The sequence below is a fragment of the Lactuca virosa genome, chromosome 2 (assembly GCF_052849685.1).
Source record: "Lactuca virosa cultivar CGN04683 chromosome 2, Lactuca_virosa_CGN04683_v6, whole genome shotgun sequence".
Lineage (NCBI taxonomy): Eukaryota > Viridiplantae > Streptophyta > Magnoliopsida > Asterales > Asteraceae > Lactuca > Lactuca virosa.
In genome coordinates this window covers 218,247,887-218,266,632 of record NC_136427.1, presented here as the reverse complement: position 1 = coordinate 218,266,632, position 18,746 = coordinate 218,247,887, and the positions used below count along the sequence as shown (strand labels likewise).

Below are 18,746 nucleotides of genomic sequence, written 5' to 3'. Positions count from 1 at the left end.
TTTATGAATGATGATTTGTAATTATAGAAGAGGGTATTCAAAATTTTTATTTAAGTAGATAAAAGCGACGAGTATAAAATTAATATGTTTGTTGGGTTTATGTATTTGGGAAGTTAGAAAGAGGGTCGCTATTAGATGTGGGAAGGAAATTAGTTAGAAGTTGATTAAAATTTGACACAAGAAAAAGAAAGGGGAACGTTGAGTGGGTTTTGTTTCTCAAATAGCGTGAGGTTCAAGTATATGAATGAATGAATGAACGTCTTGATTTTGAACTTGAATGATAGCTTGCTGTTGGCTTCTCTTAATCAGCCCTTGTTTTTGTTGCTTCCTTAGTACACCTTTAACTAATCCTATGGGCCCATCACTCACACGCACATACACACACAAGTCCATTTCACTTCCAATAACATCCTTATAAATACTTTCGTTTTGTAGATCTTGTTGACACTAGCTTAAAATAAATATAAAGAATGTAACCTTTCGTTAAAAAAACACAAAACTGCACAAATGGTCCCTTGGTATGTCGAAATTTGCCACTTTGGTCCAAAAATGTTTGGACTAGCACCAGTGGTCCAAACTTTCATTTTGTTGCGTCTTTAGTCCAATCTGTTTTGATTTTTTTCAAAATGACGGATCTGCTCCTGTTAATATATTTTATCTTTTTTCTTATTTGTTTTCCTGATTTTCAGATTTAAAAAAAAACAATAAAATAAAAATAAAAATAAATCTCTCTATCTCTCTCTAAAAAACAAGAAAATAAAAATAAATCTCTCTCTCTCTCTCTCTCTCTCTCTCTCTCTTCCCCAATATTTCTCCTTCCCTCTTCGTTTGTTCTTCATGGCTCTCAAGAACAGTTCATAAAGCCCAGAAACCGGTGCCATCGTTGGAAACCGATGTCACCGAAGGAAACCACCGTCATCCAAAATCATTGTCGATGCCACCACCGTCTTCGTCGTTGGCGCCACCGCCTTCAGCGCCACCTTCATCCCCCATCGTCTCTGTCACCAGCAACCTCCAACAAATCTGAAAGTCGCCATCACCTACTACAAATCCTAATCAATTCCCACCACCGGAGACCCTTTTGTCACTTTCTTGGTTCGTCTTCTCCACCGGAAACCATATACATAACCCCGATTTTTGACAAAAACCATCACCAACTTCTGAAACCCTAGCGTCGCCACCTTATCTCATATGGATTAGGGTTTGCAGTGAAGAAGAAGGACGTCGGCGATCTGAAACCCTAACTTGTCGGATCTTAAAACCCTAACTAGTCGTCGGATTGAGAAAGACGAAACTCGCTGGAGAAGGAGCGAGAAACGGAGGCGACATTTGTGGCTCAAGTTTCCAGATAAAGCTATCATTGATTTGTGAAGACAACGACATTTACAGATCTGGAAGGTCGTCGATCTTGAGGGTTTCTAGACGAAGCCACCTCTGAGAATCTGAAATGCATCCTTACAAAGCCTGAATCGACAGATCTGGTGGCGACGATTCAGATCCTCCTCCGTCTAGATCTGGAAGCCGATTTGTGGGATACCACCGTCAGAAGCAAACATATTGCCTCTCGCCGCCTTTCATCTTCTCCTTCGACTTGATTGTTCCTCAGCAAAACCTAGCTCGAAGCAAACCCTCATTTGCATATCTGTTTCCATCGCCGGAAAAGAAACAAAGAGCATGCTGGTGAGGGTTGAAATCGGAGGTGTTCCAATGAGAGAGAGAGAGAGGAGATGGTGATCGGTGGTGGTGGTGTTGTTTACAGGAGGGAGGACTGGAAATAGATTTCTTTTTTTTCTTTTTGTTTAATTTAAATCAGAAATATAACAAAATAAAAAAAATAGAAAATAAAATTAAAAAAGGGCAAATCTGTCATTTTAAAAAAAATTAAAAGTAAATTGGACAAAACTCGCAACACAATCAAACTTTTTGACCACTGGTGCTAGTCCAAACCTTTTTGGACCAAAATGACAATTTTCGACAAACCACAGGGATCATTTGTGCAGTTTAGGCTTAAAAAAAATAAATAATAATAATAATAATAATAATAATAATAATAATAACAACAATAACAACATAAGTTGAAGGAATTTGTTTATAAAGTATACAAACCAATCTTGTTGGTTTTGGGGTGGTATAATTATAAAAATATGAGTAAATTACACGAATTGTCTCTATGGTTTGGGTAATTTGCATGTTTGGTCTCTAACTTATTTTTTTTAACTCGTAAGGTCCCTATTGTTTATTTTTGTTGCGCGCTTGGTCCCTGTCTTACCTAAAAAAACTATTTTGCCCTTGATTTTTTAATTTATTTATATAAACACACCCCCAACTCCACTTCCACATTATCTTACCTTACCTTACATACCCCATATTATTTAAATAAACTAAAAAATTAAGGGCAAAATAGTCTTTTTAGGTAAGACAGGGACCAAGCGCAACAAAAACAAACTGTAGGGACCTTCCGAGTTAAAAATTAAATTATGGACCAAACATGCAAATTACCCCAAACCATAGGGACCATTCGTGTAATTTACTCTAGAAATATAGATTGGACTCCTTGTGTGTATATTGAGCTCTTATGTCACTCATCTAGTAGAGACTTTTATGCTTGATTTTTGTTTGAACAACAACAAAAAGGTATATAAAAGGGATAATGTCATAAAAAATCTTAATTTTGGCAGAAAATATCGGTTTTACTCTTCGGCAAAATGTCGGTTTGAACAACCAACTTTGGCTCCCCGAAAAGCCAACTATTTTATCATGGGAGATGGACATCCTATATAAAAACAAAAAGATTAACAAAAACCAGTCAAAACAGTACATAAAATACAATTAACCTTTGAAAAGCTAACTTTGGTTCCTTTACCAAGCTAACCAATCTAGACTACTGTTTTTGATTCTACAAGAAATCTAAAGAAAAAGAATGAATCAAAATATTTTGAAAGATAAGAATACATTGTCGTAGTACAAGAAACAAAAAAGGTCCCCTTGTGATATCTCCATAATGCCCAAAAGAAAACGAGATAACCACATATAAACACAGCTTAACATACATAGATCCTTGCACATGATCTGAAATCTTCAATCGCTTCAAAACCGAGGAGGAATAATATCATAATTATCCCATCAACGAAGGATTTTATCCCACAAATCCAAGAAAAATTACAAATAATAGAGAGGTGTTGTCAATATCAATTATGTGATTCTCAAAACTAATCCCCATAGTGATCCTATGTAAAGCAACTCTCTAAGCTAAAACGTTAATCTTAATATTGACCGTTTTGTTCCACCGAGTAACCATTCCAAAGTAACCCAACGTTCGATCATCAATTAAGTGGTGCAATGAAGCCACTGAAAATTCTCTTGTAGTGATTAAGTCCCTAACCCACTTATCATTGTCAAAGGAAATACTTACCTCATCGAGAAGGTCGGATAAAGTAGTTGTTTTCATCAGTCCAAGCATTGGGAGTCATCCTAATGCTCATAAGGAATTGGTGAATTTGGATGTGATCTTTTCTATAGTCATTTGGGTTCTTTGGACTTATCGGAATATGTTCATCTTCCATGAGTCCAAGTATCGGAAGTGTTACATTTTTTTAATAGCATTGATGTGTTTTCTTTAGTTGATTTCCCTTTAGAACGGCTAAGGCTAGAAAAAATTGGGATGCGTGGTCACAAAATCCAAAAATGTACTTCAATTTCATCTGTTTATGCACGTAAGTTAGTAGCCACTCCCGATTCTAAGAGTGTAAAAGTTTAGGAAAGGGCAAATAAAGTGGCATCAATCCTCCCAAAATCATGTACTAGAACCACAACCCATCATTACAAAGAGAAAAGATATTAGCCCTTTTTTCATGAAGTTTTGAAATAGAATTAAGTCATTAACCAAATAGCCTAGTACATGTTTCATAGACCCCAGGCAACAATAACATTGTTGTGGTTGTTCTTCGTAAGCTTTATGGGCCTCCCGCATCTGCTGTGGCAGCAACGATATTTAGAAAATAAATGGGGTTTGATGATCTTTTGTGTATCTATGAAACATAAATATCATGTATATTCTCTAATAATAGTTCATTCGCGGCTTCATTTTCATCATCAAAAGATTCCATATATTCTGTTTATCATTACCTTTTAACTGTATATAAACATTTGACAAAAGTTGGTATACTTGATATATTTGAAAACCCAAACAAGAGCAACCACAAATGACATGAAAGTATGAAACTATAATACAAATTCAGTTTTATAACTTATAATACCAAATTTGGCATATCATATAACGCCAATTTAGGATGAAAACCAGAATGGGGTTGAAGTACATTTTTACAAACTTATACACTAAAAATGATGTTAGGTTGGAGATGCCAAGCCATCAGCCTTTTTCCCAAATTATGTAACTCCACTTACAAAAATAATCACATCAATTTCATATTTTCATTGGCTAGCCCAATGACAAAATCTAGTGTGTTACGTATCATCTATACAGTAATAACACATCTCATTATTTTGCAAATAAATGCATCTCTATTTTATAATCTTTTAACACATTCAAAACCCTTATAAACTACATTGAAAAATGAATTAACCTAATGTATGCAACACTTGAGACTTGGTAAAAGTAAACATTTTAATAGAGAGCCAAACTAATTCCAAGTATAAAGCTTCTTACTTCTAAACAAAAACCTGTAATTGACCTTTCAAACACCCAAGAAAAACCATTATTCAAGTCTAAGAACCCATCCTAGTTTTTGACATTTAAATCAAGTAGCTTGATTTCGTTACACAAATCATAATCATACAGATTCACTCGATAGAACCGCTTCAACTCATGTATATGGAGACAATCATTTTATACTAAAGATGAATGAGAAATCAACAATGCAACCAACACATCAGTTATTTCACACAATGTTTGATAAAAAAAAAAAAACCAAAATTGCTCCCAATTAACAGAATGATTCGTGATGAAGTAAGATAAAGCGCATTAAACTGATGAAATCTGTAGGATCAACAAGAATTCCCAAAAACAATCCTCAATGTAACATAACATATTCAAAAGAAGCATTTAATAAGATACCAGAAAAATGAAAAACCTAATCGATCTCTTGGAGGGAGGCACCGGCGGCTACATCATCCTCGGTGAACTTTCCCTTTGACTTATCAGCGGCACGGCCCTTCGCCTTCCGGTCAAGCAACGACTTCCTGTCCTTATCAAGCTTGAGCTTAGTAACGACAACCTTTGAAGGGTTGATGCCTACATTGACTGTTTGCCCATTAACCTTCTCACGAGTGATCCGCTCGATATGGATAACCCACTTGCGACGGTAGACCTGAACAACCTTACCTTCACGGCCCTTGTAGGTACCACGAACAACCTGTACCTCATCGTCTTTTCGGACTGGGATTGACCGGACGTTGTACTTGCTGCGCAGCTCCGTGGAAAGCGGTGCGCTCATCAACACACGGCGGACGCTGGATGGCGCAGAGAAGTGTGCCTTCCTACATTTCCGACGAGAGCTGGTGACTCGTGGATTGTACTTCATCTCTCTCGCTCTCCCTCTCTTTCTCTCTCGGCTGTGTAGGGTTTGAGAGCTGGGATTTGGAACGGCGGCGAGAAAGATGATCTTATATGAGAAAGGTGATTTAGGGTTTGGGTGGAAAAGACTGAAATGCCCCTTGCTCTTTGGTCTATTTACAAAGAAGAACGATTCTCTGTTTTCCTTTTAGCCGCCCTATGTTTGGGAATCGTACATTCTCCTCCAAAACATTTATTTTGGAACCACAAATATCGGACTTTTTATGTAAATTAATCACTCTTTTTGTCCAAAAATAATATTTGGTTGTATTGTGTTAAAAAAAGTATAACATTGGCCGAAGTGTTTTCAATACTCTTTGCAAAAACTCAAAAACCTAACTCATAGTTTAGCATTTAAAGTAGGGTTATTTCCAATAAAGACCCAATATTTACTGTTTTTTTCGTTTTAAACCAAAAGGTTTGTTTTTTTCCAAAAAAAACCACACATTTTGCAAAAACTTGTTTTTTTGTCTTTTAACCGGTTGAGCCGGTTGAGTGGGTACCCAACAATCCTACTTTCGTCTAAACCATTACACCAGTCGACTGTATCCTCCATTCATCAACAAAATTGAATTTTTCCCAAATCAATTACCCCAATCGACTGGATGATCGGGATCTAATGGTAAAGGTAAACCCAGTCGATTGCGTGTTCATGCGCCCTTCCGATTCATCGAAGTTGTCGTATGTATTTGATTCCTTTTCTGTCGATTGAAACGAACCAGGAAGAAGAAGAAAAGAGCGAATAGCTTTTACCGAGAAACTCACCATTAGAGCCACTCCTTTGTTGATTTGGAACTGGAACAAACCAGATCCATAGCCTCCACTTTAGACCTCCCTTACACAACCTCCATCACAAACATAAGAAAAAACCTACTGGTGCTCTTCATCTTCTCCATCAAAAAACACCTGCAACAAAGAAAAGAAACATAAAAAAACGGATGCAGTGTTCTTCGCCCTCTAGTCGAGACTCGAGACCTTTCCATCCTTGCTCATCGAGAAACCGGCAACCGCCTTCGGTTTTGCATCATCACCGAATCCACCTCTCCACCTTCGCCCTTTCCATTGATACTCGAACCCCTGCCTCTAGCCGAGACTACCTAAAAACATAAACCAACTTGTCGCCACCTCCTTCGAACAACCATCACTGCTTATCAACTGCTTATTCCGAGCCAAGAACGAAGCTACTGTTCATCCTCTTCACCTAATCCGAACCTGCAACAAACCGAATCAGTGAAGTCTTGCTTAAAAAAAAAATATGATGGCAAGATTGCAGATGTGTGGTCATGTGGTGTAACATTATATGCCATGCTTTTTGGAGCTTACCCTTTTGAAGACCCTGATGAACTCAAGAATTTCCGTAAGTTTATACAGCGAATTCTGAATGTCCAATACTCGATTCCATCTTACGTTCATATTTCCACCGAGTGGCGCCATTTAATCTCCAGAATAGAATCTTTGTTGTTGATCCTGCTAAGCGGAGAACAATGGATGAGATAAGAAACCATGAATGGTTTCTTAAGAACTTGCCAGCAGAATTAACAAAAGAAAATGCAATGGATCAATTTGGTGGGCCCGCCGATGCAAAGTGTTGATGAAATTATGCAAATAATTGCAGAAGCTACAATTCCTCCAGTTGGAGCTAATAATTTGAATCAGTATCTTACTAGGAGTTTGGATATTGATGATGACATGGATGAAGATTTGGAGAGTGATCCGAATTTGTATATTGACAGCAGTAGGAGATAGTTTTTGCCATGTGAGTGTATTGATTTTTGAATGATACTTTTATATGAAAAAAATGATGTTATAAAAAAATCAATGGTGAAATTTGGAATTCCAGGTGGATCTGTTTTGTTTTTCTATAGGGACCAGAGGAGGCAAAGGAAAAGGAGGAAGACAGGTTGCTCACCCGGTAACAAGACAAACAAACAAGTTTTTGCAAAAAGTTAGGTTTTTTTGGGAAACAAACAAACCTTTTGGTTTAAAACGAAAAAATCAGTAAATATGGGGTCTTTATTGGAAATAACCCTTTAAAGTAATAATTGTTGATTGAATATAGACTATGAATATCAGAGAGTACATGGGGGCTTCTCTTTCGGTACTAGGAACGAAGAAGGTCGTACACTTCTTGATTTTGCAACGGCTCACAATTTGGTATTTTTAAACTCCTCTAAAATAGGTCGGACATTTGATTATCGTTCGTTAGCACATAAACAAGACCTAAAGGCATGCATAGATCGCAAGGTGATACGGGAGAGGAATGTGAATTGCAACACAAAAGTGGTGGTAATGGACTTACTAATTACTATTGAAAATGAGGGTTTAAATGAGAGCCACGGAAGCTACAATAGGGATTTTTTGGAAAAACTGTTTGGCATCGGGGGATTAGATGAAGAGGGTTGTCTTATAAGCAAATTTTGGAATGGCATTCAAGGAACATTGTAAAGTAATGGAACAGTGTGACTTGCAGTATCCGAAACTTTGTAAAAAACACTTTTGGGATGTTGATAGGGAATGCCAAGAAGCATAGATAATCATGGTGGCGGAGCATGAAGGTCCAAGATAAGGTCAAGGTTATACAACTCATTTTGAGTGGTTTTTAAATAGTGGTTAGGACATGGAACGATGGAAGAGTCATAGTGGATGAAAAATACAAAGACAATAAATAGAGGCTAACAAAGTGGTGGCAAAAACAAAAATAGTGGTAGATAAAAAGATAAGACACAAAAAGGGGGAACTAAAATATAAAAGCTTATAAAAGCCACCAAGAGGGGAAATAGACATAAAATGGAAAGTGATTTCTACCCAATAATTTTTATTTATACACAATAATTTATGATTTATATAGTTGTACAATACAACATTTTAAAACATAAATTGTTGTGTATGAGAAAAACTATCGTGCACGAATCAGTTCCCTTAAAAAAGTACAACGTATATTAACAACGAAAATGATATACTTTTAGTTAAATAGAAAGATATTAAGTGGAAATAGGGTGGTTATTTTTATGATTGTGTTTTTCTTACAACATTTATATATTTATTTTGCACGCTTATAGATTCACAGGAAGTAATTCGTACACAACATTTTTTCATACACAACAAATTATGTTTTACAGAATTTTATAATACAATACTCTAATGCACAAATTGTTGTTTATAGAAAAAAATTGTTGTGTAGGAACCACCTCCCTTCTTTTTCTCTTATTTCCCTTCTTTTTCCCTTATTTCCACACTTTCTCTAGTCTGTGATTTAAGCTTTATTTTCTGGACTTTCCGTTTGGCCCTTAGTCCATGGTTATGTTTTATTGCATGTATACATGCCCAATGTTTATGTGCTTATTTACCTACTTTATTGAATGTTTCCTTCCATTATTGATTTATTTCTTTACTCATATTTTGCATGGTGGACATACATTTAATATACACATAAACATCGGGCATGTCAACTCACATGGAACTTGAAAATGTTTCATTTACAATAAAACTTGAAAATTCAAAACAACTCAAATAATCACGCACGAAATTTGTTCATTTCAACAAAATTGAAAAAGGTTTCATTTTATATATAAATGCCCATTTTATACATTCCTTTCATATTAAATCTTCACGCAAGTCCTTGAATGCCAAATATATTACACTATTTTACTCAAACTACATCATTACATTACATCATTACATGTAACTACAAAACGTAACCATATGTGCAATTTTTAAGACTTAGTATTCTATACAATTCGGTTTTGGTCTCAACCAGACACAAATAGATTACAAGTTTACAATCAAAAAGGATGTAAAACATGAGCGAACCATATAAACAAATCAACCTAGTCTTTTAGCATAATCAAAATGACTAACACCTACCAGATTCAAGATCCTCTACCGACATATGTGAATCCATTGAAGACCCCATTGCCAAATCATTATTCCTCTCATGTTGCTGAACTTCTACTTCACCCACATTATTAGCATTTGCATAAGACTCCTCTAAAGCCCGAAAGAAAGCATAAGGTCCCCAACCTTTATGATCATAAGTGTTAATGGCGATTTCATGTCAAGAAGCAATCAAGATCCAAAAAGGGGCATCAAAGTTCATACCTTTAGCATGATATGGTGGTGCAAAAAACTGCAAGTAGCAAAATATGGCCATTGTGATACCTACAATAATACATAATAATGCATGCTTTTTAAAAAAGCAACAAGAAAGATAGTTATTGGACTAATTAAGAAACACACACACACACACCTATAAGGCCTCCTACACATACATCCTGCCAGTGATGCCGATAATTATCCACTCTCGAAATGGCAACAAGAGATGCAACAATTAATGGGAGAAACACTATGCATAGCTTTGCAGCATGGCCTTGTTGATCAAATGCTCTTATTTTTCCAGATAAATAGAGCGATAAAAATCCCAAACCCGCAAAAGACCCTACAATAAAATCACAAAAAGGCGTCTTTTTTGAATCTTGTATGAGTAATCAAAGGGTAAATGTGTCTTTTACTCACATGAACTATGCCCACTTGGGAAGCTTTTATGGCCTTGTCCTACAACATCGATATCACCATGGCATTTAACATCTCCCCATTGATCATAAACCTGAAAAAGATTGGAGAAATTTACAAGAAAATGATGATGGGATTGATTGATATGATGGTATGCGTACATCTATTCCGTCTGGAAAACAACGCCAGAAAAAGTCTGGGCGAGGTCGACCAATTGCACCTTTTAAAGCCTCTGTTATAACTCCAGTGATAAAAACAGAGAACAAAAGCCCTGTGGTAATTAACAGATGAACATCAAATTATTCTGATTCAATCGATTGAGGATAATGAGAATGAAGTTGAAAGATTTGATCACCTAGCACTGCATGGTGAAGATCATAAACATCTCTTCTACGAAGATAGAATGCCAGGAAGATAGCAATTGGAAATAGAACTGCATATAGCTAATTGAAGGAACATGAAATAAGAGAAATTAACCATGGAATTGTGTTTGTGTGTGGAAGATGGAGAAGATGAACTTACTGGAACAGTCCAAAATGGGATGGTGCTAGGCTTCATCGGATACTTGAGATCGGCCATCATGTCTTTTCCGATAAAACGATGGAAAGGATGGAGAAGACCTAGAAGACACATAATCGCTAATAGCAGTGCAAGAATCAACCAATCATGCATGTGAATCCTGGATATGGTTAGGCCATGAGACCTTATAGTATGTGTTGCAGGCTGTGAATTCATCATCCTGGTATAACGAAAAAGATTCATCAATTACTATCCCCAAATTAGAAGCCAATTAGGATTAGATTCTATACTGCATTTAACTTCAGAAGAACTAAAAAGTCAAAACCCACATGAAAAGCTTCATGGAAATCGCAAAACAGAAAAGGTAACTCAAATTCTACGGAAAATACACGTATTCATTTATCACTATACAGAAATATACAAACTAATGGAAGAAGCATATATACTAAGCCATAAAATGAAATAATTAGTCAAAATTGCAAACGGATTTTGGAAGGAAGAAGATATAAGAGTGAGGAAGAAGCTTCTTAAGAAAAAACAGAATAACAGATATCGAGGAGAGATAACCATGAAGAAGAGAGAATCGCAGAGGACGAGTAATTAATATGGTTACCTTGTATTAGTTATTCTCGTAGTAGGAAGTTAGAAATGAGGGGAATTTGGAGCAGGGCGTCGTTTACACTTGCTATGATATTATATGGTGGGAAGGTTTTAACAATGGTAGCATCTGAAGGAATTGCAGAAACAGAGATAGAAGGCGAAGTCTGTGTTTTTGTTGGAGAAGGATGGAAATGCCACGTTCATGGCGGTTTTGATGACATGGAAGGCCACGATAGAAAGCACCGGAATTTTTGCTAGGATGCTCCACGCATCTTTAAAAACTTTTTAATATTTGAATATAAGTTTTTAATTTTTTATTAAAGATCTCGACAAAAAAACAAAAATAATTTTTAGTATATGAGAATTCTTTAAGATAAATTTTAGAAATAGTATTATGTTTTCTTTTCCTAAAATAGTTTTTATGAATTTTTTTTTTAAACTTTAAGTATCCTCGTCCTTATAACTAACATACGTAGTTTTGTGTTAAATATAAATATAAAAAACTATATTGTCTTTTATTATTATATATCTTTATCTTTACTATATTATTAAACATATTGCCTATTTCTTAAAAATTAAGAGGTACAATATCTATTACGTTATGTACAATAATATTAAGCTTATAATCACATTATACACGGTATTACCTTGTTGTTACCCTAATCACACACAACACTAGACACAACAGCCGCCATCATAAGAAAATCGAACCCCTCTTCTTTGCGTCTCCTTCCTAATTGCTTCAGAATCGATCGATACTCACCAAAAAATCACAGTGTCTCCTCTTCTCAATCGACGCCCTGGAAGTCCACCAACCATTCACAGCCCAAACACCTACATGTATTTTATAGTATTACACGCAGTTACCCTAATCTCCTCTACACAACAGCCAATCTCTACCGTCTCTCTCTTGGCGTCGTTGCTGAATGTCTCAGCGCCTCCACCATCGCCACCTGACTCCGGCAACATCACACACCAACATCACGTTCAACCACCATCTGGTCCGGCAACATTACAACCCACCTCCGCCTCTGTCGTAGCTCGCGATCAGGTGCTCCCAAAAGTAATTTATATTTGTAAACATTTTTTGTGGATGTTTGGTTTCTCTAATGAATATTTTGTGTGGGTTTGTGGGAAGAGCATCACGATCTAAACGCACACACACCCCTAATTTGAGCACTGATATTGATTATCCATTCAACACCTCTTCATTTCATTTGGTTTTGAATCTAGGGCAATTGTTTCTCGATCGTTGATTGTATGATACATACATATCAATTTAGGTAACACTTGTTTATCGTTGCTCCTTTATCCAGTGCCACACTAATGGAAGAGATAAAAAAATTGGTTCATCGTCACCAAGGTAGATTCCATGTGAGTTTTGTGTCTTTTCTTTTCCCTGTTTCTAGCATTTATACTTGTTTGACTCTTTGACTATCCAACAGATGGAGACATTTACAAGTTCAAACAGGGGCTACCAAGCTGAACTCAATGTAGTTACATATTTCCAGAAGATACATGAGATTGAAGAAGACAAGTCGAAGTTCTGAATCCTTCTTGTAAGTTCATTTACAAAATCACATCACATGTAAGGAAATATAGACAATATGTTATGTTGTCTGAGGTTATGATTGGTAGCTGATCTTTTTACAGATGATTAGTTGTCTTCCAGAGTTTTGGGCAGCATGCACGAGAGCTTATTACATCTGAACTTGCACTCAAGATCCTTTACATCTTAAGTGAAGACCAAACTTTATCTAAAAGGAATCCACTCTTGCTCAACAGAACACTCCAGAATACCATTATAAAGGTTTCCTTTTTTCTTTAATATATTTTTTCATTAACACATAAAACCTTCACATATTTCATGATATATAGATATATTATATTATATTATATTATATTATATTATATTATATTATATTATGTTAATCTCTATTTATCTCTCAGGTGGTGCCAATTGAAAACTTGAATGGACGCAAAAAGGTTGAAGCAGGAGAGCTTTGTGAACGCAGAAATGGATAATCAATATCAGTGTTCAAGGTTGGGCCATCATATCTTCGTCTTCTACTTCTGGGGATTTCTTTATCGAATGGTATAACAGAGAGGTTCAATTTATGCTTTACTCATGACTTTGTAAGTTACTAAAGTATACTTCATATATTATGACAAAAGTGGGGTTATTAAAGATTTTTCAGTTTTGGATTTAACCCTCTTGCTTATGCTTGGTTTTTATTGTTAAGCAGATCTGTCAGCCTTGAGTGCGTACCTGGATATTCGTTGATTTTTAGTATTCCTCTAAGCTGTAAAATTGGGCAGTTTTGTGTAATATTGTCCATAATAGTGAGCTGAAATAATTGTAATATTTTCAAAGCATCATACTTTCAAATACCAAAAGAAATTGAAACTAGAACAATTTGCTATTATTTATTGCTTTTATCCCCTTTTGGGTCAAATGCAAGAACTAGCAATGTACCTTGCAATGTTCAGTTGTTTATCAAAAGTTTTAAAAACATTATATTTTTATTATTTTCCTATTAAAACATCCCACTTCAAAAGTACAATGCTATAGTTGGGTATTCTTAGAATACAACCACCCAATTATAGCATTGTATCTTCAATGTACAATGCTTTAATAATTTTTTTTAAATAAAAAACCCTGATTCTTTAATAACATGACACTTAATGGAACCCACAAATTCTTACGATCTTCATTGCCTTAATGAGATATTAGTGAATATTGTTTTTTTATTATTACTTTCTTTCCCTTTATCCGGTTAGAAATTATATTATTTTCTTTGCTTGTACACCCAGTTGCAATGAGTTTTGGTTCTCATGAAAGGAGTTTATGTCCGTACCCAATAAACATGGTGCAACAATGAGATACATACATTATTCTTAGAGCCTAAGAGATGCATCATGATTTACTCGCAGTGGACATTTTTTATATTTTATGGTAAAAGCAGTGGCCATTATTTATGTTTTATGATAAAATGATAGATATTCATTATCTTCTACATGTTAATCTGATAATTGTAATTCTTTTTTCATTTAATATGCATTTATAGGGAATGGAAAAAGTCTTTTTTATAGAATAATTTTGTAAAAAATCAAGTTATATCTATTTGTCTGTTAAGGGTATTTTGATCAATATTTCCAAATAATCGTGTATTTCAAATGATGATGTTTAAAACCAAAGCATATCTAAGATAATTGTTGGCAATATTACTTAAAAAATTTAAATATCACCATTTTTAGAACTTCTTACTATTAATTTTCTAAGTCGTTGCATATTATACAATGTGTTTTAAACAATCTTAATTGTTTTTATATAAGTTTTTGTGATTTAAAAGCAAACTTTTTAATACATGAAAGAGAAATTAAATATTTTCTTTCTTATTTTTTCCTATCCATTCTTCTACTACTTTTAGATAATCACAGCTGTAATATAAATTTATTAATTATTCTTTTTTATATTTGACAAATGTCACAATTAAAGAAACCTATATAGATTTCTTGATTCCTGTCTCCATACGCTTTTTGGAATATATGTTTCCGAAATGAAAATAATCATCAAAAGAAAACTTATACTCGAAATGAAACTAATCTCAATAAAAAAAGCACTGCCGTTGTATTGTGCGGGTTACAACTATTTGTTGCCGCAAAACCGACCGATAGCAACATGTATTTGCCTTCCATTTCTTTAAATATAACGTGTTTCCGAATGGTCCTTGTATTAAATGCCGTTGTTTTGAGTATATTTTTTTAGTTAGTATTATCCGATGATTTAAAGTTCACAAAGATGTTATTGAAAATTTTAACACATAAATGGTGCCCGTGGTTTCCCAGATTCTTAGTTTCCTACCCGAAAAGAAACTAATTACTGAAGCAAAGTATACGCTGCCTGCCGCATTGAAACTAATCATTTTCCGCTGAAAATATACTTATGTAAATTCAATCGATATCACCTGGTTTCATTTTGGTTTGGTATACATTAAAGTAATCGTTGAACTGACACTAATATTTGGTTCCTATGGTTCCAAAAAAATGTTGAATTGAAACTAATGTTTGGTGATACTTGCCAATACATTAAAATAATTATTGTCCGTCGAAAAGAAACATATTGCCGAATCATACATGTTTCTGAATAGAAATAATTATCAAAAGAAACTATTCGCATCCGTCGCTGGTAAACGGCTAATATATATTAAATCACATGGGATGTTACAGTATAGTTTACGACTTTAGGTTTCTGTCACCATTCTTTGTGGACTTTGATAGTTTTCGTCCCTACAGTCTGCTTTTACAATTTTACCCCTACATTTGTTGAATCCCGCCGCTTCTTTTTTGTTCTAGATCCCTCAACCGCCATTCTTCCGATTTAACACTTACACAAACCCAACAATTTCATGTCCACCAGACCACCACCCCATCTCACTGCTCATTCTACACACTGCGCCTTCTCTCCACCGTTTCTCAAGCTTGCTGCCCCGGGGAAGCAACTACTGACGACGGTCGATTCACTGTCTTCACAAAATCGACCAGAAAATCGTTCCCAAAGTTCCAATCCCAGGTATCCTCCTCTCAATTTTATTTGTTGCAACTTTCAGATCGAAGCGCACGTCAGAAGAAGACCGACTCAAAAAAACCCACTTCAATCGCAGTTTCCCTCACTGACGCCTTTGTTGACACCCGCCGCTTCAATCGCCGAAATCCAGGTCTGTGTCACTTAATCGGATTACCTTATGCTTGCTGAAGATTTTGAAGGTTTCAATGATTTTCTCCTATTTGTTTACCGCCTTCGCCACCACCTTTAGCACCGTTTTCTATCATCGATGTCACCTCTGTTTACGCCCACCACAATCATCAGCCTTCGCTTCTCTAAAATCCTGTTTGGGTTGTTTTCTATTTCCGCTTTGTGATAAGAGAGACACACGCACAAAGATGCTCCGGCATATAGGGTTCACAGAAAATAGATGGATTGAAGTTGAAGATTTTACATCTTTTGTTGATGACTCCTAATTTCTGCGTAAGTGTTCACGCTTATTTCAATGAATGGACACATGTGCCCTTATTTTCACTTCGTCTTTTTTTGTAAAGAAATCAGAGTTTGAAATCTCCTTCGTCGTCATTGGTTGTCAGCTGCTGCCTGCTGGGTCGAACAAGAAATTAGATTTTGCAGGAACGGATGGAGGCTACACAAACTAAACATTGACTATAAGATCGATTTAGAAATGGATTGAGTTTCCCAAATTTTTTACTTTTGTCCATCTACACAAGATGGAAACCTGATGAAAGTCGCTACCAGTTCTGGTCTACCAGGTGGTCGATGTAATGTCAAGGGAAGTTATATCTTCATGTGTTGTTGTTTTTTTTAATACAGTTTATAAGGGATGCATTTCATGATGGGTAACAAGAATCTAGGAAGAGAACAAATCCAAGTTTACCGTGTCTGATGCTACGACTTTCCTAGATTCTTATTACCGCTTGGAGAGGAAATAAAATGAAATAAGAACGCACAGTGAGATGGGATTTTAGAATTTAGAGATGATCAAACAATGAATAACAAAACATGTTTCTCACCACAATCAACTGATGAAAAGGTTGGATTTTAGAATTAATTTATGTCAGATTATCATATTGTTGTAGCTTATCAGAATGTTGGGTTTGAGATTTTGATGTGGCCAGGTTAGAATAATTTTTTTGTCTGCCATCTATTCGATAAAATGCTTAAGTGAAAAGTATTTTTCTTAACATTTTGACTTTTATTATCATGAGATTTGATGGTTGGTTTTTGGTTTTTATATAAAAACAGGATATTCCTAAAAGATGGAAAGAGGGCACTAGAGGACCATGTCGGTTTATATGTAAACATTGCCTTATTACAGATGGTTCCACTTCAATAAGGTTAGATTATCTTATATTGGTTCATAACAACCCTCTCTTTCACCTTTTTAACATTAGCTTGGATATGTAAGTTTGTATTTCCACTGGTAAAACTATGAATGCTATGTAACTTTACCTATGTTAGCTTGTAGACAACATCACCGACAATGCAGCCAATGTCAACAGTCAAAACCAAAATGCAAGACAGATCGGCCAGGTAAAGTTTTATTAAGAATCGTATGGCATTGTTGAAGAATTGGACACAAAGATTTCTAATTCACACATTCTGCTCCACTCACACCCGAAAGAAAGCCAGCTTATTTGGAAGCGGAAGCAAGATAGATGTCTATTTGTGCGATAGAAGAGGTTGACAAAGAAAGAGTTTTAAAGAAATAAAGAGTATCATGATCAATCATGATATTGTTGAAGGTTTGATCTCACATCAGCTTTAGTTGTTTTACTTTACCAAAATAAAAAATAATAGTCACTTTGCTTATTGATTTGTGTATGTTACCAAAGTTTTTCTTTAAGGGTATTTTTGTCATTATACTTAACTGTTTTGTTTCTGTTTACAGCTCTAGAACTACTCGAGGGAAACGCATGTCCATGACAGCTGGTAAAACTTACTCTTTTTAGCCAAACCTGTTTTCACTGTGTCAAAACTAAAAATAGTGTTGATTAAAAAACTACATTCTTACAGGTTTTTATGCCTTTAGTGATTACAAATATACAAATAATTTTATCCTTACAATTAGTCCAATCTGGAGCCAAATGCAACAAATATGAATGTATTTTTCTTTACTACAAGTTTCTGTGTCATGTCATCATCCATGTAAGATGCAAATATGTTATTTAAAAGTCTAATGTTTTGATGAATGTAGAATGCTATAATATGGACAAAAAACCTGGTATATATGTTAGCCTAAAATCGATAAATATCAAGGGCATTTTTGGTATTTCCCAAAAGTGCTCCGTTTTTTTAATCCATTTACAGTTTAATACCGTTTTCCAACATTCTTCTATTTTGATACTTTTTCCATCTTCTATTATCAACCCGAACTTTTTAACATTCAGACTTTCGCCACATATTTTCTAAAAAGTTGCTAAATTCAATCTTTTTTCTTTATTCTTTGTTATTTCGTTTACCATATTCTTTTGCTCTCTATTTTTTTCTAAAAAGAATGACCCGTACAACGCACGGGCCTTTTCCTAGTTATTATTAAACCCCCTCTCTCTCTCTCTCTTACGGATTTTTTCAAAACTCAAGATCATACCTACGAACACACACAAACAAAATTATACACATGCTCTCTCTCTCTCTCTCTCTCTCTCTTTTACGGATTTTTTCAAAACTCAAGATCATACCTATGAACACACACATGCACACACAAACAAAATTATACACATGCTCTCTCTCTCTCTCTCTTTCAAATATGAAATCAAAACCCACATAAAAAAAACTAAAATTAAAACCCAACTCAAAGTTTTGCCCGGAAGCAATCATATGTATATATAGCTATGTTCAAATGTAGATTGACATCTATTGTGCGGACGTGTGGACAAAGCTATTCCGTAAGAATGATAAAGAAAATACGTTGTTTGGTTATGTGAATACGTTCAATCTTATATAACTATTGTGATTATCACGCATTCTCACTAA

The 18,746-nt window shown here is 35.1% G+C and overlaps 1 protein-coding gene, 1 long non-coding RNA gene and 2 pseudogenes across 10 annotated transcripts; 2 read left to right on the top strand and 2 right to left on the bottom strand.

The window, feature by feature from the left end:
• Nucleotides 1-4,955: 4,955 nt before the first annotated feature.
• LOC145160222 (large ribosomal subunit protein uL24z pseudogene) lies at nucleotides 4,956-5,616 on the bottom strand (annotated as a pseudogene).
• A 50-nt stretch (nucleotides 5,617-5,666) lies between these two features.
• LOC145158222 (serine/threonine-protein kinase SRK2E pseudogene) lies at nucleotides 5,667-7,318 on the top strand (annotated as a pseudogene).
• Nucleotides 7,319-9,282: 1,964 nt separating this feature from the next.
• Nucleotides 9,283-11,368, bottom strand: LOC145156803 (putative lipid phosphate phosphatase 3, chloroplastic). Its single transcript, XM_079076041.1, has 8 exons — nucleotides 11,214-11,368; nucleotides 10,604-10,820; nucleotides 10,437-10,524; nucleotides 10,243-10,352; nucleotides 10,085-10,175; nucleotides 9,819-10,007; nucleotides 9,671-9,730; nucleotides 9,283-9,592 (listed from the first exon to the last, which is right to left on the bottom strand). The coding sequence occupies exons 2-8, from the start codon at nucleotides 10,817-10,819 to the stop codon at nucleotides 9,426-9,428; spliced, it is 921 nt and encodes a 306-aa protein (XP_078932167.1). The 5' UTR covers nucleotide 10,820; nucleotides 11,214-11,368; the 3' UTR covers nucleotides 9,283-9,425.
• Nucleotides 11,369-15,563: 4,195 nt separating this feature from the next.
• On the top strand, nucleotides 15,564-17,837 carry LOC145160220 (uncharacterized). 9 transcript variants are annotated; one of them, XR_013738081.1, is made up of 7 exons: nucleotides 15,565-15,773; nucleotides 15,865-15,918; nucleotides 16,018-16,229; nucleotides 16,343-17,107; nucleotides 17,232-17,303; nucleotides 17,395-17,515; nucleotides 17,662-17,837. It is a non-coding gene; the product is annotated as an uncharacterized LOC145160220 (long non-coding RNA). The 9 variants fall into 9 exon arrangements; XR_013738076.1 differs by having other exon boundaries at nucleotides 15,865-16,229; XR_013738079.1 differs by having other exon boundaries at nucleotides 15,565-15,918.
• The last annotated feature ends 909 nt before the right edge of the window (nucleotides 17,838-18,746 follow it).

Bases quoted from the DNA above. Each gene is read 5' to 3' on its own strand.
- LOC145156803 (XM_079076041.1), bottom strand. From the start codon at position 10,819: ATGATGAATTCACAGCCTGCAACACATACTATAAGGTCTCATGGCCTA. The intron at 10,353-10,436 runs GTGATCAAATCT...TAATTACCACAG, and splicing joins TCTTCACCATGCAGTGCTAG to GGCTTTTGTTCTCTGTTTTT. The intron at 9,731-9,818 runs GTGTGTGTGTGT...GTATTATTGTAG, and splicing joins ATGTGTAGGAGGCCTTATAG to GTATCACAATGGCCATATTT.